At 36.4% G+C, this 25,858-nt stretch overlaps 1 protein-coding gene across 1 annotated transcript in view; it reads left to right on the top strand.

Moving 5' to 3' along the window:
- Positions 1–286: 286 nt before the first annotated feature.
- Positions 287–25,858, top strand: part of ACTR3 (actin related protein 3) — a 56,624-nt gene continuing 31,052 nt past the window's right edge. The window contains exons 1-2 of the mRNA XM_046658906.1: positions 287–586; positions 22,968–23,023. Of these exons, the coding sequence (XP_046514862.1) occupies positions 543–586; positions 22,968–23,023 (100 nt within the window). The 5' untranslated portion in view covers positions 287–542. The remainder of the gene's footprint in view (positions 587–22,967; positions 23,024–25,858) is intronic.

Below are 25,858 nucleotides of genomic sequence, written 5' to 3'. Positions count from 1 at the left end.
AAACTAAAAGCCCTTTCCACCTTCCAAAGGAGAATGGGAGGCCGGGGCTGACTTCCCCGCCCCTACCTCTAGGAAGACCCGAAGTGGAGTCCTGGCGCGTCGGGAGGGGAGCGGCGCCGCCTGCCGCTCCTCGCTGCGCATGCTCTCGCGCCCCTCCCGCTCGGAGGCGGAAGCGGGAGCGCTGGCGGCCCGGGCCTGGCCGGGGCGTCGGCACCGGCGGCCATCTTGGCTTCCTTGGGAAAGGCGGCGTGAGGGGAAGAAGTTGTAGGGTGGGGGCAGGAGTGAGGAGGAGGGGAGAACTGAGGGGAGGAGGCCGCGGCGGGGCAGGGCGGGGACTGCCTGCCCGCCTGGGTTGCGGAAGTGGTAGCGGCTGACCGAGCCTGCTGCTTTCTCGCTGCTGCTTCGGCGTCCCGGCTCCCCCCCGGACGGAGAGGGCGGCCCGGCCGTGGATGGTCAGATAGCGCCTGCCTCCCGCCGCCAATCCCTGGCCCCAAGCAGCACGGAGCAGACGGCGGCAGCGGCAGCAGCAGGCGAGGAGGAAGATGGCGGGACGGCTGCCGGCCTGTGTGGTGGACTGTGGCACGGGGTAAGGGGGCGCCGGGCGGGGGTGGGGAAACTGAGGCGGAGGTGGGAAAATGGTGGGGAAGGGAAGAGGCCGGGAGATGAATGGTGCGGCTCGGTGCCGCCGCTGCCGCTGCCGGTGTCATTCCTCGTCTGGCCGGGTTGCGAGGGGTGGGGCCCGGACCCAGGGCCTCCCTTGTCCTCTTGCTTCTCCTGTGGGGCCGGGGAGGGGGGCGCGGGGCTGAGAACCCCCTGGGAGCGCCTTCTCCCCGGGCCCTCCGGGCCCTTACCCCCGCGCTGGGCTGCGCCTCCCCAGGAGATGCGGGGACGGTCGCCTGCCGGGGGCCGGCGGGCGCGCTGGGGTGGTCACGGCGGCCGGCGCACCCGGCTCTCCTTTTCCTCCGCGCCCCTTCCTGCCCGTGGGTTTGGGGACTGGGGGCATCGCGCGCTCAGGGACGGGCCTGGCAGAGGAACGAGAAAAGAGAAGCGCTCTCTCCTTGTAGGCTTTGCAAGATTGCTGTGACAACACTCTGCCCAGGGTGTGGGTGGGGAAAGGGGAGACTCGGACTCCGAAAATGGGAACCTAGGTCGGGGCTTGCGACTGACCACCCACCTCCTCTTCCTTTCTGACTCCCGGTCTTTTCCAGCTCCCACTGCGTTTTTACCGGTGAAACAAGTCACATTTTAGTTTGAGAGAGAAAGATGTCATGTGTTAGTTCTCCTGCCTCAAAAAAGTCCCCCAGTGAGCAAGCGCGCTGCAACTTCCTTAGTTTTGTCAAAGCCGCTTCCTGCTTTCAGTCTTTTATACCCTTATAAGGTAGTTTTTCGTTTCCAACCTGAACACTTCTTATTAGAACTTTCAAAATTAAGCAGATTTCAAATAGACTGAGTTACTGGGGCTAGGTATCAATTTAAGTGAACTTAAAAATGCTTATTTGTGTTCCACAGGGAGGGAGGGAGGGAAGCAGCCAGGATAATAAACGAATGTAAGTTGTACACGTTCATTCTCTGACGGTATCTTACCGCGAGAAGGAAGGTATAGAGTTAGAAGGGGATGTGCTTGCTTTTCAAGTTGTTGTTTATCATAGATCTGTAGGGTAAAAAGTAGAATGGCGTTAAAGTGCTTGTTCCTTTTGTATTAATAGGCATTTTAGGGAGTTACACTTTGTACTTAAGTAGAAAATACTATGGATATTTTAATGTAGAATGGCTGCTTTATGTTACAACATTGGAAGTGTTTTGTCTGTCTGTGTCCTGTGCTGATACATTATTACATCTCTACTTACATACAAAATACTCCAATTTTGGGGGGCAGGGGGTGATTGTGACAGCTGGATTGCCAGCCATTTTTTCCCCTCTTTTAAAGTTATTCAGCAAACTATTGTCACTTAAAGGATGGTATGCTCTTCACTCTATTTGCTCTCTGTGAAATTTCCCTAATCTTCATTCTCATAACTTTATCCTAGTGTGGCAGTTTCTAAAATCCCAGCCATGCTTAGGGAAGCAACCGATTTATTAATATTTTACCTTGGAAAACACCAGCCTACTTTAGCATTGGAACTTTGATTTTTTTTGTTTTTTTTGATGGACAGCTCATTAAAGTTATTTTTTTCTTGAACCAGTCTCATTTCTCTGAACTGGTATTTTTTTTCCCCTCTTCCTTCTTAGTTTAACTGATGAGTAGTTTTATGTTTAGAGTGAGTTTTTAAGTTAGATTTGGCTTGAGAAGGAATTTTCAAGTGTGTTTTGTTAAAGTGAAAAATACTGCTGCATAATTAATATTTATGCTTTAGAAATTACTGGGTTTCAATAAAATTAGTGTAGATAATTCTTGCTCTAATAAATAGCATAGTAACATCTTAAGCAGGGCGTTACTTTTTCTCTTTTCATTTTTCCCCTTTTGAAATACAGTTTTGATTATTTTTGAGTTAGTATACTAGACATTTCATTGAGGTTAACTGTCCTTAAGTGACCTCTTCGATAGGGCAACCTTGAATTTAAAACACATGCTGAGTGATCAGGAGGTGTGGGGAGAGGGTTCTGTCTATACTTAGGATATTGTTGTTTTGATATTTCAGTTACTACATTTTACATTATTGCAGTAGTTTTATTTCACAGAGAGGTTGTTAACTGGACACTCATTCTGATTTGCATGGAACTGATTAGGATTCCCCATTGCCTCCCTCACTTTCTTTTACCATCTGTCACAATCTGAAATTCCACCTGTAGGGATCCATTTATTTTGGTCTTCAAAAGGCTTTTTGGTCTTTCTTGTTGCCTATTAATGCCACTCCTGAAAAGTTACACCTTCAGCTTTGTTAGCACATAGAGGATAGCTCATTGAAATTGGGCCTTTGATAAGCATCTCTAAGTAAGGCGTTAATAGGGAGTTTTATGTTCCAGAATACTGTGGTCCCCATATTCAAACTGCACCTATAATTTGTGTGTTCCTTTGTGCTTTAGAGAATGCATTGTCTCTTCAGTCTAATTACAATTACCCACTTAATGTAAGTGAAAAATTATCACCTGAATCAGGTTGCTTATTGCATTTCATTATTTAAGTTAGGGAGAGGTGACTGAAAAACTGGCCATCTGTGAAACTTGGTAGTCTTAGATAAGAAAAGCTGTAAGTGTTAGGAAACATGAAGCTTAACGTAAAATTAGAGATCCTCCCGCAAAGATCCTTTATCTCAACAGGAGATAAAGAATCACCTAAGCTCAGATCATAAAAAAATAACTCCTTTTGAAAAGAATTTAGAAAGAAATACTTTTTTCATATTGATACCATATCTACACGCTTTTTTGGTCTGTATTGGAATAGTACTGTAGAATAAAATTTGACACAGAGATTCTCATTGATGGAGCTGGTTGCTTAAGAACTAAATTATCAACTCAAACCTGCTACCAGTGGTGAGGAAAACAATTTTTTAAAGAAGCATTTTTTAAAACATTCTGACACTTGCAAAGTTAAGATTATCCTGTTATTTTCTGCATGTTTTCACTCAGATTTCTTCAACATTCAAACCAGATAAAGGAACTCCTCATTTTTACTTTTATTATGTTGTAGCTTGGTTACAGAGCTTTGCATTGTGAAATTTCCTTTTTCTTTACGTCTTTTTCCCCTCTCATAAATACTGCATTGGTAAGTTATTTCCACTGATATGTTAGCAGAGATTAATAGCTTTATTGTAGAATTCTTGGATATCTTCAGATCTAGAATAAATTAAGGAATTCTCTAATTGACTTAAACTTTTTAGCAGTCTTAAAATGTAAGCATAAATATTTTGTTGGGGTCAGTGGATGAGGAGCTTATTTTCTTCATCCAGTGGCCACATTCTAGCAATTAGTACAGATAGGATGATCTTGTTTGAGAGCAGTGGGGAAGAGCTGAGTGGGTGGTGGAAAACATAAGTGGGAAGTTCATGTTTCTTACAGGAATTCTATATATAATATTTAATAATGCTATTTTTTTGGCCATCTCCAAGGGCAGAAACATTCACAGTATGTTGTTGTTACCAAAACCATTTATTAAAATTCTCATTCCTTCATGGGGCACATTTTGCCTACTGTTTGAAGTAAGTGTAACACACATGGTCCTGTCGAGAAGTCAGATTCTTAGACTTACCTAAAATCTCTCTCTCCTTTCCTTCCTGCCAATCTCTTTTCCTGCCTGCCAATTTTGTGTTGAAATGTTGACTTTGGATTGCCTATATATTTTATCTAATAAACTTTCCAGCCTTATTGTAAAACACAGTTCAGAAATTTTATTTTTAAGCACCGAAGGGAAAGATCCATTAGTGGAGGACCTGCTGTCCAGGGTTTTTACCACCTTATCTTGTTTGATCTGGTGACAGCTATTTTTACCTCGTTTTACAAGTGAGAAAACAGGATTAGAGAATTTAAATTACTTTTTTAATGTCGTGTAGTTAGCAGATGATGAGAATTGCTATTTGGACTTAAGTTTTTCTAAATACAAAAACACTATGTTTTTTCTGTTGCATCATGCGGAGTCCTGAACCCCTTTTCAGAACTATGGATGTTGCTTTATTTTTATTAATAAGGTTAATGCTATTTATTCTTGTTTAAAGTAATCTTATTGAAAAATTCTAGGCTTATGCATTTAATTTAATTATTTAGAGACACTTTTCTGTGCAGATCTTTCTGATTTGATTTAAATTTTTTTTCTAGATATGTGAATTCCTAGTCTTATTTCCTTGTCACTATGCTTAAATTTAATCTCTAGAAAACATTTACTCTCTAGAGTTTGTTTATTAGGAAATACTAACAGCTAATGTTTCTCAAGAATTATGTGTCAGGCTCTATGCTAAATGGTTTATAATATCTCATTTACTTTTCATATCAACCCGAGAAGTATTATGTCCATTTTGAGACAGGAAAATTTAGATTTAGAGAAGTTAAACTACCTGCCTAAGGTATTGTAGCAAGTAAGTGTGGTCGAGCCACTACACTATATAATAAGTAGTCTCCCTACATAAAGAATGAGCCTTTAACTTTTTTTTTTTTTGGTGAAGAAGAATGGCCATGAGCTAACCTCTCTGCCAGTCTTCCTCTTTTTTTTTGCTTGAAGAAGATTGTCCTTGAGCTAACATTTCTGCAAGTCTTCCTCTGTTTTGTGTGTAGGACGTTTCCACAGCATGGCTTGATGAGTGGTGTATATGTCCGTGCCTGGGATCCAAATCTGTGAACACCAGGCCACCGAAGCAGAGTGTGCAAACTTAACCACTATGCCACCAGGCCAGCCTCAGCCTTTTACAATTTTGAATCATTTAGATATTTTTGAGAGAATTCATATATGATGTTATAAAGGCAGAAAGCGGTGTTAGTAACTTAAGGATTAGTTGCACAGGTAAAATAAGCAGTAGTGTCAAATCAAGGCTTACCGTATACTTAGCAGCAGGCCAGGTGCACTTGGAGTTATAATGAAAATGTATAATACAATCTGCTCTCAAGAATCTTAGTGAGATGAGCTAAAAATCATTAAAAAAAATTAAGAGAGTGTGGGCCAGCCCAGTGGCTCACCAGTTAACTGCACATGTTCTGCTTTGGCGGCCTGGGGTTTGCCGGTTCGGATCCCGGGTGAGGACACGGCACCGCTTGGCAAGCCATGCTGTGGCAAGTGTCCCACATATAAAGTAGAGGAAGATGGGCATGGGTGTTAACTCAGGGCCAGCCTTCCTCAGCAAAAAGAGGAGGATTGGTGGCAGTTAGCTCAGGGCTAATCTTCCTGAAAAAAAAAAAAAAATTAAGATAGTAGAAGACTGCATTTAATCAAATGTTAAGATATGTGCTTTTCCTCCAGTCATAGCAGTTCTGTAGGTTGTAAGGAAAGAAAGATGATTGTGGTCAGGAAGAGCTGAGGAAGTTTTAGTGAAGGTAGGCTATGAGGTCTCCTTTTAAGGATTTGGGTAGAGCAGGGGAAGGAAAAGCATATCCAGCAGAAAGGGGGTAGCTGAGTCTTGTGTTTAGCCCTCTTAGTATGTGTTGCACCACTCTCTACCTTATGAATGGAGGACTAGCTAATAACATAATGCAGATCCAGGTTATGTAATGTGAAAAGGAACTGACATTTATTGAGCACTTACTGTGTACCAGGTGTTCATTATATGTCACCAAAGCTTTCATCCAAAATAATTTTACTTGATAGAGAATAAAAATCCTCTAGTAGAGGAGTGAAGTGTTGAAAATAGGACTTTTAGAATACTTGCAGACAGTACTTGGTGTAGGATCAAATGTAGAAGAGGTGTTTGGGATGAAGTAATGGGACCTGGAGTGTAGTAAAAACCCAGATCTTTGTTGAATGAATGAATGAATGAATTAACAAACAGGAATTAGGGGTGTGGTTTAAAAAAACTGCATCAGAAACACTCTGTACCCAGTGACTCAGAATCTCAAGGGTTGGGCCTGGGAATAGTCATTTAAATGGGCTTCCTAGACGATTAAGCAGCCCTCTCGGCACCCTTTGCGGAAATTCTGAAATACAGTATTGGCAGTGGGAATGGAGCAGAAGACATAAATTTGGGAATGGTTGCTTCTTTTGTTTTGTTTGTACCTTTCTTCTGGCAATTACATTGTTTTGTATTGTTTATTTATGGTCAGCAAAAGCTTTATAGTCAGAGATGTTTTTGATTTCAAGCTGTACCATTTATTAGCTGTATGACCGCGTACATTTCAAACTCTGCCTGTCTTATTTTTCCCATCTGCCATTTGGAGATCATAGTAACTACCTTATGAGTGTTTTGTTTCAGATGATGCATGAAAATGGTTCAGCACAGTACTTGGCACATAGTAAGAGCTCAGTACATTGTAATTATTATAATTGTCAGTTAGCTCCATTTTTTATTGAATTGAAGTTCTTAGGGGAAGGAACACAGTGTCTTAGGCTTATTTTCTTATCTCCTGCAGTGCTTTGCCTACCACAGTTCTTTGCACAGTGTTTTTTGCTGATTTAAGAGTTGGAGGTATAGTTAGGACTTGGCAATTGATTCTAGTGGATTGTAAAAAGGCATCAATGAAGATTTCAAGATTGTGAGTTTGAGTGGGATGATAAGGCAGTTGGTTTTAAGAAGCTGAGTAGAATTGAAGTTTGTTATTGAATATGGAATGATGATCCGTAATTGGAAATGTTCTAGAGGAAGTTAAAAATACAGGAAGTGTAGGAATGAAAGTGGAAATTTGGCAATCATTATAATTTACAAATTGAAGCTAATAAAATGACAATTTAAAGAGAAAACAAAAAGATTGAATATTAATGTTCCTTGTTTAAAAAAGTCTTGGATATGTGATCTGGATTCTTGAGCATCACGTGGCTTGAAGTGGTGAGTGGTCAGCTATGCTGACAGCCAATCTCCTATCTCATCCCACTTCTTTAAGAGAAAATCTGTAGGAGAGGTAGGGCTAAATTTCCCTCCACAGTATTCCTTCTGGTCCAGCATGCTCCTCCTCCCCTCCAACATGTGGAAACAACTAACTGCTTGGACTAGGGGCAGAAGTGTAGAATGGTTAAAATGTAGCTTCAAGCAGTATGTTTTCTGAAGCAAAATTCCCCTATAATAAAGGCATTTGAATGCTTACCTGTAATTCTATTGCAACTTGTAGCCTCTTTTATGACACTACTGATCTGTAGTAGCCACTAGCATAAAGAGGCAAGAGCAAAGCAGTTAAGTAATAATAACACTACATTAACATGCTTTATAGCTTACCGAGCACTTATAAATTAATGAATTATTAAGTAATGGTGCAAGATAAGGTGATGTTATTGGATTAATGTTTTAAATTTGGTTTGTCAAAATAGGATAATGATTACTTTGTGTGCTAGTTGTTTTATATCTTTATGTGAGCCTTTACGTTATAAAATATATAAAAGATATGTACATAACTTATTTAAACCAGAGCAAAAGGATAAATAACGTCCTGCTTTTTCCAAAGGACCATTTCGTGGAATTTTAGTAATTTTCTTTCAAAATTTTTTTCAAAACCGTTCCAGACTATTGATTTAAACTCAAGTCATTCTTACATACTCCTTGCAAACAGGAAAGGAACAGTCTTGAATTTGTGTGTCATATGTATTCTTTTTCCCTTCTACTCCTCTGTCCTCTCTACCGATAAAACCCACCTCAAAAGAATATCTTCTTTATCTCTTCTCATACTGAACATTCCATCTTTAAACATTCTCTCCTTTAAGGCTTCTTGCCCTTTGTGGAAATGCAGTGTTTTTGAGAAGGGTATCTTTAAGACTTTTTCAGTTACAATATTTAGTATGAATAAAGGGTTGGTACAAAGAGGATAAAAGTCTTAAAAAGGCAAATTATGGTGCAAAACACCTTACAGTTTAGTGTTGGTTTTGAAAATATGTAAAAATATAAACTATTTTTAGTATTAACCTGACAAAACACATTTGCTTACTTAAAGTTTTAGAGCTTAATATAATTAGATACAGTGCGCTTTTCCTCTGCTATAAGCATTTAAAAAATTTGGTTACTTCAAGGCTACAAAAATAGCATGTAATGTGTACTTGTGAAACTTAGGTTAGTAAATTAAGGGAGATGGCTAATGACTCACAGAATTATGGAGCTGAAAAAGACTTTAAGAAATAATTTAATCTGCTGTTTACTCACAAATAAACCAGAGTTGAGAAATGTCTTTCAGGAGTATTCCTAGTTATTAATTGATAGCATTCTTGAATTCTGTTAAGTTTTCTTAGGAGTTCACATTTATGAGTTATAGTAGTTGAAATAACATAATGTATGTTATTTATGTTAAAGTAGTGTTGGTTGAGGCCTGGTGCAACACATGCATCAGAATTCTTTAGTGTTTCTCTTGTAATACAAATGCATGCTATATGGCACAAATGAAAAACTGTAGTTTTATGTTCTCCAACATAACATTTTAAACCAAGTTCAGAAACTATTTGCATAAAATGCTCTTTTTGAAGAAATATACTTTTTTTATTGTTTCAGAGATTTAAATCTTAGATATATTTTAGTTACTGAATTTCAGTCAAAGACTTATTACATGGGATGTGTACAACCCATTTCAAGGCACTCTAAAAGAGTTTTGTTTTTGAGATAATTATTTATAACCTTTTCAGAAACCCTGTCAAGTGGTTACTGTTGTATAATTACCATTTTAAAGATGAGGAAACTGAGGTATAGAGAGCTTAAGTAACTTGCTTGCAGTGGATACAGTTAAGTTAGTAGATGTAGAATTTGAGCCCTGAGACACTCTTAATTCCAGAGCCCACTGTATAAAGCCCCCAGTTGGGTTATATTCAACAAGGGTGGTTAAATTGTCAACCCAGTTTTTGTAGTATTCAAATTTACATATACATATTAAAAAAATCTATTTGTAGAACCGCTGATTTTTAGTACAATTATGAAATACATAGGGAGGTCTTAGTGATCAGTTCACTGAGTTGATTAACCTGAAACATATGCAAGTTAAATGAGAGGATTATTTATTATCCATTTGCATATTGCAAGGACATATATTGTATCTAACGTGGTAAAGCTGATAGTTGCTGGTTAATTCAGGACAACTCAATTAAGGAAATGATGTTTAATTACATATAACTTGAAAATGAAGGTATACATATTTCTGAAGCTGCAACTTAAGAATTAATAATTGATGCATTAAAAAAGTAATTTCTCATTAATGACTGCATAAAACACAGAAATGAACCTCTTGAACTTTTTTTAATTTTTAATTTTTTAATTTTAATTTTTAATTTTTTTCCTTTTTTTCCCCAAAGCTCCCCGGTGCATAGTTGTGTATTTTTAGTTGTGGGTCCTTCTAGTTGTGTAAACTCTTGAACTTAAGAATAAGAAGAACTTAAGAATATAGGACTATAAAAAAGAAATTTTTACGTTAGGTTCAGAGGAGTTAATATTTGGTATTTGACTCTGAAAATAACAAATAGATTAAGGGAAGCATATGGGTCACCAGAAAGTAGTTTTTTTTTTTTTCTAACGTAGAATTAAAGAGATTATCTCTGGAGTGTATGATGAATTTGGATGAATTTTATCTAAAAAAGCACACAGAGTGTTAGTAAGAGCTTGCATGTTTTCTGTTTGAAAGTGTTTATTTTAAAATTTTGCTTCATAATAATCTAAAAAGGTCGAGGTAACAGAGCAAAGGAAAAAGACTTTTTTCGGCTTTTTTTCTGTCTTTTCTTAGTTAATTTGTGATTTGTACAAAAGACTAGTTGAGAATTTTATTGCTTCCAAAATGCCTTTCAAAGGGACCTCCCTTGCTTGTTTCAAGTTGTCTTGCTGTTGGGAAAGTTATTTAAAAAACAAAGCAAAACTTGATTTTTTAAAAAAATGTGCAGTAGGATTTAAAAGTGCTATGAAGACTGTGAGAAGTAGCAATGAGAGACATGTAACTTGTGGCTGTATCAGTGAGAAATCTTGGGTGCACACAACAGAATAATTCTAGCTGATATAAGCAAAATTTGTGTAGATCACAAAATTAACAGGAAGGCTGGAGAACCAGGCTCAGAAAAGCAAAGAAACAGGGAGGCCGGGTAGCAAGTCTGTCACTAAAGTCATGCTGCAGGAAGTCTGCAGGAGCCTGCAACTAGACACAAGCAGTATGAATTCTAAGCCACCACTTCATCTTGTAGTTATTAAGTCAAGATTCAAAGTTCTGACCTAAGTTCAAAATGGCTAGACCTAGATCGTGTGATGTATAGTAGCTCACAGGAGTGGGATGGGTCAGTGTACTCGCCTTGTGTAAGGAGATGTGGAATTTTGCCTCCTGCCAAGACTTAATCATTGGTGGGACTCTCAGAATAGGAATAGAGATTTGATTCTGGCAGAACAAATGAGTGTCCACTGTGTGGGAAAAGATGGGGATGGGAAAGTATGTTGCCCCTTTTTGTTTATGTTGCCTTAAATTCCTTATTTCGTTTTGATAACTGCTTGATCCGTTACTAGCTAGCAGTTTGAATAACGCATTCTTTTCCGAAGGACAAAAACTTGTGAGTTTCACGCAGTGTTGAATCTAAACATATGAAACAGCAGGTTTTTTTTTTAAAGAATAATTGTGATGGTGTGAATAATATGGGATTTTTCATTAGAACAGAGGTATAATAGTCTAGTAATTGTGGGATTAAAATATTTTGGAAAAATAGGACATACTTGATAATGCAGTGGCTCTTTCTTTAAGGATTTTTTTTGTAAACCAGAATTATAATTTAAAGAATTCGAGCTGCACTCATTTTTTTTTTTTACAGAAGATACTGGGCCATATATATGAATAAAAAAACTAGGAAGGGAGGAGATAGCTTATGCACCCAGTTTGCTTATAGTTGAAGAAATTGGTCTTCAGTAAATATTAGTAAGCATCATCTATGCAAATGGACGTGCAATACTTGTGAGGAATATAAAGATAAACATAAAATGGTGCCTGCTTTTAGCAAGCTTCTATGTACACAAATAATTATGACAGTATGCTAAATGCTTAGACAGGTATAAATGAAACTTTTATGAATCATAGGTAAAGGAAAATTTACGTTTTCCAGGGAAAATGAAGAAAGACTTCCTGGTAGAGATAATACCTGAAATAGGCCTCTAAGGATGGGTAAAGTATCGATAGGCAGAAATAAGACTAGCGTACAATGTGAGAGAACAGTGGGAGGAAACAAAGTGAGGTGAGGAAAGTAAAGGTGGAATTTGAATTTGTTAGGTATGATGTGTTACCAGGAAGTATGATGTTTAATTGGGAGAGAGTAGTGAAATGTTTGATATGGTACAAGGGAGTAGAGAAAGTGTCTGATAGATGGTGGGTACTCTGTAAGTGCTTCTTGAGTTGAAGTAAATTAAAAAGATATGTTGTAGCTGGATTATGGAGGTTTGGAACTCCTTGAATTCTGCGCTAACTTTGGTATTTATGTTTTAGGTAGTATGAAGCCATAATCTATCATAAACCAGGCTTATGAGAGTAGAAAGTATGTTTGATGACTTCATTATGGTGATTTGTGATGCTAAAAGTAATAGCCAACAGTTCTATAGTAGATACTGTGTGCCAAGCACTGTTCTAATTGCTTTATATCTATTAATTCCCTTGAAACCTAACCTTATGAGATAGGTACTGTTACTCTTTTACAGATGAAATTGTGACACAGAAAGTGTAAATTACTTGCCAAAGATCACATAGCTAGCATGATAAACTATACTGTTAGTTCATTCTCTGGTTTTATTTTGGATATAACCACTCATGAGTTAAGTTACAACAGAACATTGACTTTGGAGGCTGGTAGATACGGGAGTTCTAGATTTACCATTTCTTTGAAGTGGTTTCTTCTCTGAGCTGTAGTTTCTGAATATTTAAACAGAGATAGAACATCCATTTTGTAGGGTTACAATAAAGGTTGGAGAGCATATAAAGTGCATAGCAAAATAATTGACTATAATAAACACTTAGCCAGCCCTGATGGTCTAGTGGTTAAGATTTGGCACTCTCACCACCATGGTCCGGGTTTGTTTCCAGTCAGGGAACCATATCACCCATCTCTCCATTGTCATACTGTGGCGGCTGCCTGTTGCTCTGATGCTGAAAGCTATGCCACTGGTATTTCAAATTCTAGCGGAGTCAACTATGGTAGACAGGTTTCAGTGAAGCTTCCAGACTATGATGGATTAGGAAGAAGGACCTGGCCACCCACTTCCTGAAAAAATTGCCATCAAAACCCTATGAATAGCAGCAGAGCATTGTCTGATATAGCACTGGGAGGTGAGAAGATGGTACAGAAAGACGGAGCAGGGTTCTGTTCTGGGTTGTACACAGAGTTGCTGGGAGTTGGAATTGACTTGACGGCGGTAACAGTAACAAAATAAACAATTAATGACAGCTGTAGTTATTATATAAGAGTATTGAAAGTAATCAATCACTTATTTCACTGTTGCAATGTTCTCAATTCTATGCTGAACACTATGGTATGTACAGAAAGCTATGGCATGGTTTTATACTTCAGGGTTACAGTTAAGTTCCAGAGATGAAACTAATGTACGTGTGATAAAGGTGGCACGTTAGTGTTTAATTGTTTTGGGAGATTAATAAAGGCTGTAGTAGCTGGAGGATGGTTTATGAAGAAGCTGAACTTGATTAAATCCTTGCAAAAGCATAAATAGGATATAATAGATGGAAGGGAGGGAAGACTTTGTCAATGTAATATATGTCAGCTGAATTGAAAGCTCTTTGATGGCAGGATGTCTTTTTTGTTCATTCTCTCTCCAAGTTACACCCTCGTATTAAATACGCAGTGTTTAATAATCTGTGGTAAATATTTTATTGATGAAGGGAAGGTAGGAAGGAGTTTAGAAATATTTGAAGGAGGGATCAGTTAGGAGTTGCCCTACCTGGAATTGAGGTATTCTCTTGGGAGCTGTGGGACAGCAAGTAGTTTCTTTTATTTATTTATATCCTGCCTTATTTCAGAAGGACTTTATTTTTTATTTATTTATTTTTTAAAGATTTTATTTTTTCTTTTTTCTCCCCAAAGCCCCCCCGTACATAGTTGTATATTCTTGGTTGTGGGTCCTTCTAGTTGTGGCATGTGGGACACTGCCTTAGCGTGCTTCGATGAGCAGTGCCGTGTCTGCGCCCAGGATTCGAACCAACGAAACACTGGGCCGCCTGCAGCGGAGCGCGCGAGGTTAACCACTCGGCCACGGGGCCAGCCCCTCAGAAGGACTTTAAATGGTGCACAATGGTTAGGAGTTGATTTGATGGGCAGTAGATTGTGTAGCTCGTTAAGCAGAAGATTGATAAAAGTTAAATTTACGCGGTGTTAGTTTGTAGTATTTTATTTTATTTTATTCTATTTTAGACAGCGCTTGAGATATCATTTACATATAATAAAATTTACCCTTTTGAACTGTACAATTGACAGATTTTTAGTATATTCTCAAGGTTGTACAACCATATCCATAATCAACTTATGACATATTCATCACCCCAAAAAGAAATAGCTAGGTGAAGTCCTTCTATTGGCTGTTTCTGTACTATTTTCTTTGATTGGCATAGCTGACCTTTTGAAAGAACCAGCTAAAATTTTAGCTTGTTAATTTTCTCTGTTTGTTTTCTATTAACCTGATTTCTGCTCTTCTGTTTACCATTTACTTTCTTCTATTTAGTTTGGGCTTACTTTGCTTTCCTTTTTCTAGCTTCTTAAGTGGAATATTAGGGCATTCGTTTTAGACCTTTCTATTTTTTTGTGACATAAGCACTTAAAGTTGTAAATATCTCTAAGCACTGCTTTAGCTTCATCCCACAAATTTTGAAGTTTTTTATTTTCACTTTTAATCAACTTGAAGTATTTTCTAATTTCACATCTGATTTCTTCTTTGATTCATTGAATATGGTTAGCATTTGTTATTTATTTTTAAAAATGTGTTCTCTTTGTTCTTCTCTTTCTATCTTTTGCATTATTTGAATATTTTTTTAGAATTCCATTTTAATTTACCTTTTGGCCTTTTAAGTGTACCTCTGTATTTTTTTAGTGATTGCTTTAGGGATTACAGTATACGTCTTTAAGAAAAGTTACTACTCACTGTTTACTTTGAGTTAATAATTTAAAACTTTATGTGAAGAGTAGAAACCTTGCGTCTCTGTAGATCTATTAACTCTCTTTCCTGCTTTCCCCACCTCACTGTCCTTTTATGCTGTAGTTGTCATAGCTATTACATCTACATACATTATAACCTTACCCGATAATATGATTTTTGCTTTATATAGTCATAAGTAGGTTAAAAATTAAGTAGAAAAAAGTCTTTTACATTTACCTAGCTGTTTACCATTTCTGATGTTCTTCATTAATACCTCAGTTTCTCTCTGATATCGTTTCCTCTCAGCCTGAAGAACTTTCTTTAGACTTGATGCAGGTTTGATGGCAGTAAGTTTTTTTTAATCTGAAAAATGTCTTTATTTCACTTTTATTGTTGAAGGATATTTTTGTTCCTTCAGATTTTAAAAATGTTATTCCACTGTCTTCTGGCCTCTAGTTTCTCATGAGAAGGTGGTAGTAATTTGAATTTCTGTTTCCTGTTAATGAGCCATTTTTCTCTGGCTTCTTTCAAGATTTTTTTCTTTATCTTTGATTTTCAGTAGTTTGATTATAAGGTGCTTAGGTATGGTTTTCTTCGTATTTATTCTCATTGGGTTTTCTTGGCCTCTTTAATCCATAAATTTCTGTCTTTCACTAAATTGGGAAAGTTTTCAGTCATTATTCCTTCAGAAAAGATTTTTACTACCCTCTCTTCTTCTGGGACTTCAATATGTCACCTTTTTCATATTGTCTCCCAAGTCTCTGAAGCTCTATTCTTTTCTCTTTGTGTCTCTTTTTAAAGTTTTTTCCTCTCGCTTTTCAGATTGGATAGTTTCTACTGAGCTGCCTTCAAGTTCACTGATTATTTCCTCTGTCACCTCTATTCTGCTGTTTACCTCATCCAGTGATTTTTTTATATGTTATTGCATTTTTCAGTTCTAGAATTTCTATTTGTTCTCTTTATAGTTTTAGAGTTTTTGGTGATACTTACTATGTTATTAGTCATTACCAGTGTATTTTTCTTCATTGAGATAGTGGCAGTTGCTTTCAAGTCTTTATCTGATAATTCCATCATTTGGGTCATTTTATCTTCTGTTGAATGTCTTTTCCTTGGAGAATGGGTTACATTTTCCTGATTCTTCATATGTGGAATAATTTTGGTTTGTATGAATATACCACTCTTGTTTATTTAGTCTGTTGTTGATGAACATTTGTTTTACATCCACTTTGGGGCCATTATGAACAGTGCTGTTGTGTGGACACGTTTTTATTTTTCTTGGGTGTATACCTAGAAGTAGAATTGCTGGATCATATGGAAAGTGAATGTTTAGGTGGTTTCCAAAGTGGCTGTATCATTTTGTGTTCCAACTAGGAATACGTGAAAGTTGCCTTAGTGTACTTTTAATTTGCATTTTTTTAATCCCATGAAGTAGAGCGTCTTTTTATTTATAGTCATTTCTTTCTCTTTTTCTTTGAATGGTTAATGTCTTTTGCCTTTCCTTCTTCCTTTCCTCACTTCTTTCCTTTTTATTTCCTTCCCTTGTTGTCATCACCTTCTAGGTAATTTTTGGTGTAAAAATTTTTCTCTGTTGGTCATTTTTCTTTTGGCTCCCAAGTTTAAATAGGTTGTTTTTTTATTGTGGTGAAATACACACAACATAAAATTGACTATTTTAACTTTTTTAAGTGTACAGTTTAGTGGCATTCGTTACGTTCACATTGTTAATGCAACTATCACCACCAAACTGAAACTCTGTACTCATCAAACAGTAACCTCCACCACACCCCCATCTCTGGTAACCACCATCCTACTTTCTAGCTCTAGAATTTAACTATTCTAGGTACCTTATGTAAGTGGAATCATAATAATGTGTGACCTTTTGTGATGAGCTTATTTCACTTAGCATTATGTCGTCAAGCTTCCACCATGTTGTAGCGTGTATTAGAATTTCCTTCCTTTTTAAGGCTAGTATTCGATTGTATATATGTATCACATTTGTTTATCCATTCATCTGTCAATGGACACTTGAGTTTCTTCCACCTTTTGGCTGTTATGCATAATGTTGCTGTGAACATTGGTAGACAAATATCTGTTCAAGTCCCTGCTTTCAATTCTTTTTGGTATATACCCAAAATAGTATTGCTGCTGGATCATGTGGTAATTCCGTTTAATTTTTTGAGGAATTGCCATATTGTCTTCCACAGCAGCTGCACTATTTAACATTCCCACCAGTAATGTGCAAGGGTTCCAATTTCTCCACATCCTCACCTACATTTGTTATTTTCTGGGTTTTTTTTTTTTTTTTTTTTTTGCCAATGGCCATCCTAATGGTTGTGAAGTGGTATCTCATTGGAGAAATGTTTACTCTGGTGCTTTGCCTGTTTTTTAATTGGGTTGTTTGTTTTGTTGTTGAGTTTTAGGAGTTCTTTATATATTCTGGATGTTAACCTCTTCTGATTTGCAAGTATTTTCTCCCATTCTGTGGGTTGCCTTTACACTCTACTGATAGTTTCCTTTGGTGCACAAAAGTTACTGATTTTCATGGTGTCCACTTTATTTTTTTTTGTTGTTACCTGTGCTTTTAGTGTTACTTCCAGGAAATCATTGCTAAATCCAGTCATAAAGCTTTTTTCCTATATTTCCTTTTGAGTTTTGTAGTTTTAGCTCCTATTGTAGGTCTTTGATCCATTTTGAGTTAAATTTTGTATGTGGTATAAGCTAAAGGTCCAACTTAATTCATTTGCATGTGGATATCCAATTTTCCCATCACCATGTGTTGAAAAGCCTATCCTTTCCCCATTTTGAATGGTTATGGCACCCTTGTCAAAAATCATTTTTTGATTTTATTTGTATAGGAGAGTCTGTTTCCGGCCTCTCTTCTCTCCCACTAGTCTATATGTCTAATCTACATGTCAGTGCCACACTGTTTCAGTTACTGCAGCTTTGTCGTAAGTTTTGAAATTAGGAAGTGTGAGACTTCCAACTTTGTTGTTTTTCAAGATTGTTTTGGCTATTTACGGTCCCTTGAGATTCCGTATGAATTTTAGGGTAGATTTTTCTGTTTCTGCAAAACGCATTTATTGGAATTTTGATAGGAATTACATGAATCTCTAGATCGATTTGGGTAAATATCTTGCAAATGTGAAAATTTGTTCCAAGTCTGGATCCTACACTAAATGGTGTTATCAAAGTGGCAAATATAAGAAAAATCTAAGCCATTTAGTTTTGTGTTTAAAGCTTAATGGGAGGAAATGTTATCAAAGTATCTACTGAGCTTTCTGAAGGAAGAGTTTGTGCTGAAGGCAACTTAGAAAGATTTTAGGGTGTGTGAATGCTTCTTGGCAGGTTTGTTGTATAATCTGATTAACTATTGTATTCTGAAGTTGCTTAATTATATAAATGACTTTGAACACCCAAAAGAGCTTAATAGAAATTGCAAGGGTTGTGGAAAAATAAATTAAAATGTACTGACAGAATTTATTAATTCAAAACAAAAATTCACTTAGGAAAAGTAGGATAAAAATGGTTCACTGTGCTCTTTGGTCAGTATATTAATTTTAATTCTAAAGAACGTTGTTATAAGTAGGAGAGGAACATGTATGTGTGCTTAGAGAAATTCTTAATAAGAAAAAGCTTGGTTGATTTGAAATCTATTTTCATTATTACAAAAAATTTGAACTTTGCACATGTCAGTGAAAACCACGAGCTTTTAGTTTAAATGAAGTGATCACATCCTTAAGTTACAATTTAAAGAGTTCAAGTTATCAAATGCCAATTAATTGTGAGAAAGGAGTTTCTTTTAGTCAGAGAGAAAGTGAGAGAAACTCTTCTGCTGTCTACTTGTACAGTTTCTTCTCTATGATGACTATCAAGAATTTGGAGGCCAGCCCAGGTGGCCTAGTGGTTAAGTTCAGCACGCTTTGCTTCAGCAGCCCGGGTTTGGTTCCCAAGTGTGGACCTACACCACTGTCAATGGCCATGCCTTGGTGGCAGCTCAGATACAAAATAGAGGAAGATTGGGCACAGATGTTAGCTCAGGGCGAGTCTTCCTCAGCAAAAAAAGAAAAAAAGAAAGAAAAGAATTTGAGAAGTTCATTGTAAAAATGTCTTAATCAAATTAGCCATTTTATGTGTAAAACCTGATAGAATTAAGTTAGATTAATGGCAGCTAGTTTATGTTTGAGAAGTTTTTATTTGGAAGTTTTAAACAAATTTAGTATTTAATATCTTTCCTAATAATTTATATTTTCTTTTTCTTATAGAAAGAAAATTTAAGTGAAGTTTTCAAGCAAACCTCTTATAGCTATACCCAAATCCCCTCCAGTTTATTTGAATATGTTCTTCAAATATTACCATATTTTGTGTGCATTGATATGTAAAGGGTTGGAAATGTATTACTGTTCCAGCTCATCCTTTTAGACTCAGCTCCACAGTTCCTTCAGATCTCCTTCCTAGACTCGATTTTCCTCTCATCTCTCCTTCTCTTCCTACTTAAATGCTTTTTTCTCTGCTCTTATATGAGCATTAAAATGTTTTTTATATGAGTGTTAAAATGTCTTTTTTAAGTCTGAGAGTTCTACAGTCCTATTCTGATTTTTTTTCTTGCAACATTTTTTTATATACTTTCTGAACTTTGACTCTTGTGAATTTTTTTGAGTATTTTCAAAAACAACTTTTTGTTTGCTAATAGCATAAAGAGTGATTTGAAAGAGTCAGATTCTTAATGTCATCTAGTACTTTGCTCTCTCTCTACAAGAGAAAATGTGACTTTTTGAGGATTTAGCCTAACTTAGAAAGTCTTTTCCAGATTTTAGGATATAACGTTTTTAGATTGTGTTCTCTACCGCGAACATTTTTCTTTAAGCTGAGAACCAAATTAATTTTTAGAGGCTAAACAACTTTTAAAGTTAAGTAAACTATTTCCCCTCGTGTTTCTTAAAAATTGATGAAAATATTGTCCTCTATGATTAATTGTCAAATACTATAATTTAGTGGTCTATATCCAGTATGTCTAGACTTTACATGGTTTTGTTCTTTTGGGATATTATTTAAGTTTTAAATCCAAGGCGGTAGAGCATAGTAATATATTTGGCTGTTGACCCCCCAAATTTAGCAAATTATTTTCCTATGGTATTTTAAATATAGTAGAAATGATTAAATGTTATGATTTATTCATACAGTTGATATTCTGTATGTAGTTATTTTTGTGTTTGGGGGAGGAGCATCATTGTTTTGATTATGTATTGACTATTTTGTGTTAAGTTCATTACAGCCTCCTTCTGGTGTTTGTTTTGAAGGTAATTTATTGCTGAATATGCTCAACTTAGGGAATTTGATTTTGACCAGGAATGCAGTATTGATTAATCTGGTGAACTTATTAAATGAAGGTTTCTTAAGAGAGTTTCCACTGTAATGTAGTTTCTACTTTAAATATCTTACTATTGTATTTGGGAGATAGTATTTACACACACAAAAGTAACAATGTAGGCTTGTATGCATGTTCAGGAGTGGTTGAGGTAAAGAGCTTATTGAAGGAAGGAATGACTGATAGTTAAAATTTCAGGAAAGATTTCATGGAGGAGTCTTAAGTTACGGTGAGAGCTTTTTGAGAGGATGCAGTGTAAGCACAGATAACATGTGAAGGGGAAGTGTGCAAGTCATGTAGGCAAAAGTGAGTAGCAAGCACAGTGTGCTTAGAGCTGGGGTTATGGAAGCAAACAATGGGAGACACTCATAAAGTTAAATTGGGGCTTATTATAGAGAACCTTAATATTCAGCGGAAGGAATCAGAATCATAATTTTTTTTATCTGAAAGGGACTTTAGGAACTATTTACAACGAATCATTTTATAGAAATGGAAACAAGTTTGTACTTAATCATATAGGCAACAGAGCCTCACTTGAAGGCTTGTTTTTGAATTAGACAGTAATTTTTAGGGAGATTATTCTGTTCTCCCCTGTAGGAGTCATAGAATTAGAAGCCAGGCATTCTGTTAGGGTATTGTCGTGTATAATGCCTTGAACTGCTGTGGTGACAAATGAGAATAAAAGTGGAGGATTAGAGAAGGAATAACTAGGTATTAGTCCTTACACTAAGTGTTGGTCAGACGGTAGACTTTTAGGGTATTGTGACTCAGACAGATTTAGACTGCCCTGTTTTAAATAAGTCTTTGTTTTGGTAAGACATATTCAGTTCCATTTGTCCACTGTGGGGTGCAGCGAAGTATACTGGGCCTTCTTCCTCTCAGTGCCACTATAGCCTCTCCTTTTTCAGGTGCTGTTTTAAATGATTCTGCACTCTTGTTTCAACTAGGTTACAGTTAGTTTCAATAATTCAATAGGAATAGATTATTCATATCAGTTGATGGTGGTTTTTGTGCATTTGAGTAATTAGTTCTGATTTTTCTGTCCCCAGACCAGGGGAGTGTGAGCTATTCAATCATGCTGACCTCCATCTGTTCCAGGAGTTCTGTTCTACCACACTTAAAAGTTTTGCATTAATAAGAGACTTGGATTTGGAAGAATAAAAAAAATTTGGCAGTGGAAAGGTGATAAAAGTATCTCAGATATAAGCTATAATCTGAAAATCTTCTACAGACTGACTTTGGTTCCTGGATAAAGGGATAATTTGTATCATTACTATAAGCATTTCAAAGTTCAGGTATCTGCATGACCTTTAGCTGATTATTGGAGGAATGGAAAATTTGGAGAGAATGAATGAAAAGAGTAATTAGAATTGACATGTATTGAGTGTGTATTCTGTGCCAGGTGCTGTGCTTAATGCTTTATCGTGTTCTCTTATTTAATACTCTGAACAATCTTGAGTTACTTCTCCTTGTTTTACAGATGAGGGAATCAAGACTTAGGAATTATTATTAAATAATACTTGTACTCACAAGGGCAGAAATAATTAGCTTTCTGGGAGGTTATGAGAGTTTTCATATAGAGGCAGTCATACTTAACCTGAATTTTGCAGGATGAGTAAGAGTTTAGCAGTTGCAACCAGCGTTGAAAGGAGAGCGTCTCTTGTAGTTGGCACAGTGTTAATAGTGGCTCCGTGGCACGAAATGAGTTGGTCTGTTCAAAGACTGTCAGCAGTTTTTGTGGCTGGGGAGTCTGGTGTGGTATTCGGGTCACTGGGAGAGGTTGTCAGGAGCCGAATACTAAAAGGGCTCTTTTGTATGCCTTGCAAAGAAGTTTTGTTTATTTATTTTTTAAACATGGACTTTGGAGAATCTTTGAAGGGATTTAGTCAGAAGAGCATTATCACATTTTGAACCATTTATGTTTTCCCCTTATTTTTAATGATTTAGTCTATTTGGCACTCTCAGTTCTTGAACTTGGTTTGGGGGCTAAAATATCCCGCAAAGAGAGATTTAAACCCTTTTATATTAAAAAAAAATTTCTGCTGATATTATTAGAATCCAAGAAGGTGACAGCATTTTACCTGCCTACTATTTAGTGGGTTTGAATATGGAATAATGTAAAATATTGTTACTTTCTCTTTAAAGCCTGCTCATAGTTAATAATAATGTAGGTTTTCCCACATAGCCAAAAGGTATCCAGCTATATAAGCCCCCAATATGCTGCTTATCAAAGCTCAGCTTTTACAGTTTCTTATCATCATTGTTGTTACTTTGTTATTGTGACGGTATAGGCTGAATCCACTGTGGCAAAACATTTAAAAAATTATAGTTATTTTTGAATAGTAATGCATTAAAATGGTATGAAATGATATGCAATTAAAAAAAAACTCCTTCTTACCCCTGCCCATCACCCACCCAGTTCCCTTCCCTGGAGACAATCAAAATTACTGATTTCTTTATACTCTTCCAGAGATATTCTGTTAACCTATATAATCAAATGTATTTTATATGTTTTTACCCCTTGCTTTGTTCAGTTAACAATACATTTTGAGGATTGTCTCGTATCAGTACATAAAGAGCTTCTTCAGTCTCTCTTAATAATTGCATAATATTCCATAGTATAAATTTACATATTTGACTAGTTTCTCATTAGATGGTTATTTAGGTTATTTCCAGCCTTTTGCTCTTATAAGCAAGACTGTAGCAAATGGCCTCATTATATGTTATTTCATACATGTATGGATATCCTTGTAGGATCACTTTCTACAGGTGGAATTTCTTGTTAAAAGCTGTGGGTATTTATAATTTTGATATAACTTTGAAAGTAGAGATGTTTAAATGAATTGAAGCTACAGAATTTTGTATATTATTTACCCACAATGGACTCTCACTTCATAACAAATGGAAAGCTAAGAATTAAATTTATAATTTTAAGATATTAGTAAAATCCTTATATAATTCTTTTTGTATTGCAGGTATACAAAACTAGGATATGCTGGAAATACAGAACCACAGTTTATCATCCCTTCCTGTAAGTATTTCTTTTAAGCCACAAATAAGCTGATTTAAGGATCTTTTGCTTAATAATTAAAGTAAAAGAGAGTCATTTCTCACACTCTGTAAGATTTAGTCCTTGAAAAACAGTTTGCCTAGTGTGGCGTCATTTTCACGCCTCTGAATGTTCATTTCAGCTTTCTGTTTAGTTCTTCATTTACCAAATCTACCAGATATCTCTTTTTAAGGACAAAAATGAATGAGCTGATAATTAAACAATTTTCTGCTTTGAGGATATTGCTGTTAACGATCTGTGGGTGTAACTATTAAGTAGTGCACCCCCATCACACACCTATAAATACTATCTTTTGGTTTGTGGATGTGATTATTGTTAACAGGGCCTGTCCTTGTTGACATCCCTGATGAGAGCCCATGTTTCAAAATAAGGACAGCATCTCATCTTAGGAGATGTTGACTTCAGCTGTTTTCTAAGATCTTATAACCATGCTTACAGTGTTTTTGTTCTGTTTTTGTTAACTTCGCTTTTGCTGACCATCAACTTTCAGTAGTTTGTCTTTCATGAGTTTTTAAAAAATACTCTCACTCTTGGTTTGTTAGTTTTCTTGTTTGTTAGCATGGGTTATGTATCTGGTCCTTAATGGACATACTTTTGTACTTTTGACTTTCAAACAGTTCACCGTTTGTACGTTATACAGTAACACCTCTGACCTACTTGTATTAATTCCAAGATAAGACTTTAGCATATCAGATGACAAGCCTTTTGAGCTATTGCTTGGTGGTCTAACTCCTAGACGGTTTAATTTTTGGGAGTGTCATTAGTTTTGCACAGCAGTAGTTACGCTATTGTTTGAATATTTTTGTGTATTATCTTCTTATTGATTTATGAATATAAGGAAATGGAAAAATAAACACGCAGAGAGTAGTGAAAGCAGCTTAGGACTCAAAATTAGTGAAGTTGAGAACAAGGTAGAAATTATTAGGCTCGCCAAAAACTGTAGATCTTTAGTCTCAGTTGGGCACTCATTGGACATGAACAGGTCACTTGTTTTGTCATTTGTAAGCAAGAACAAAATTAAATGTGTGAGATATGAGAAATAACATTGTCAAAATTGTACTTAAAAGGGAAGCTTTTATATATTTTTTCCATTTTTTGATTTTTGCACTTCTGATATATTTTTGGTATACTTTCTAAGGAATTGATTATATAAGAACTTAGGCTACCACATAAATCTGATTCTTTAATACCTAAAATGGGTTTTAGGTGACACTGATGAAATAGCTCATTCATGTGAGTATAGTAGTCTTAGTTTGGTGGTAGTATTGTCTTTTTCCTTAAGTTTTATTCATGCATGTTTGTTGTTTATGCTAAAGGACAGGTTTGCTTTTCTTTACTTTTTCCCCACCCTTATGTATTAGTATATTGATAGTTTGTTAAGTTTAAGTATTTGATGACAAGTATTGGCTCTGTTGCTAACATAGAAGTACTTTTGTGGACTGGTACTTGACTTCAGTTGTATTTGAGTTTAGTGTTAGATGATTGTGTATGCTTGTATTAGTTTCCTAAGGTTGCTGAAACAAAGTACCAAAAACTGGATGCCTTAAAACAACAGAAACTTACAGTTCTGGTGGAGGCTAGGTCCAAAATCAAGGTGTCGGCAGGGCCATGATCTTGCTGACAGCTCTAGGGGAGAAACCTTCCTTGTGTCTTCCAGCTTCTGGTGTTTGCTGACAATCCTTGGCTCTCCTTGGCTTTTATATGCATCACTCCAGTCACGTGGCTGTCTTCTGCCTATGTGTTTTCACATTGTCTTCCTTCTGTGCATGGCTGTCTATGTCCATATTTCTGCTTTTTATAAGTACACGAGTTTTACTGGGTTAGGACCTACACTAATAACCTCATTTTAACTTGGAAGACCCTATTTCCAAATAGGGTCGTATTCTGAGGTACTAAGGGTTAAGACTTCAGTGTATCTTTTGGAGGGGCACAATCCAACCCATAAAAGGCTGATTTTGTAATCTCTTAATTTGTAATCGTTTATAAGGCATAATACTGTGATAAAATGTTTATTTTAGGAGGTTACTGATGCGTTAACTCTCAGTTTTGCAAAATTTGATTTTGCTTATCTTCTTAAGTAGCTGTGTTTTTTGTTGGAGACCCATGTAATCTTGATCTTTTGAACCTTAAGATCTCATCACCATTGTACCCCTTCTCTATTTCATCTCTTTGCCAAAATATGCAGTTTTAGTTTCTGTTGTCAGTCTTATGAGAAGTTGGATCATGTTAAAAATTCATTTGCCTACTAAAGAAGAGTTTTGATTTTGGAGTTTTTTTCACTCAGCCTGTTTTAGTGCTGCAAGTGCAGTGTTTATAATCAGCAGATACAGTCATTGCCACTAATTAGCATGGATATTTGACCTGGAAAGCCTGTAGATATGGTTCAAAGTTATTTTCATATATCTTTGTTTTCTAGGAAATTTATGAGCCATCTGGATGTCTATGTACATTATAAATAAATTGCTAGAGCAGCTGTCTAACATATAGAAGGAGTAGACTGGATTGGAATCTCTTTCAGTATTTTCTACCTGCCTTATTAAAGATATAATTGTTATTAAATGAAAGTGTAACAGTTGAAATGCCAGATCAACTTAAGAGCATTTAGATCATTATTTTGAATGAAGGACTGAATAATTGGAAGGATTCAGAAACTTACAATTTAATTAAGAAATATATAATAAGTTTTAGATCTAGAACTATATGCTGCATTTTTGGAATTATGTAAGGGTATTGTTGTGGATTTTACCTAAATAGTTTGAAATTGCCTTTTGTGAATGTGATCAAGGTTTAACAGAT

Source organism: Equus quagga, chromosome 4 (assembly GCF_021613505.1).
Source record: "Equus quagga isolate Etosha38 chromosome 4, UCLA_HA_Equagga_1.0, whole genome shotgun sequence".
Taxonomy (NCBI): Eukaryota; Metazoa; Chordata; class Mammalia; order Perissodactyla; family Equidae; genus Equus; species Equus quagga.
The sequence above is the reverse complement of the archived record's forward strand: the minus strand, read 5'-3'. Positions and strand labels throughout refer to the sequence as shown.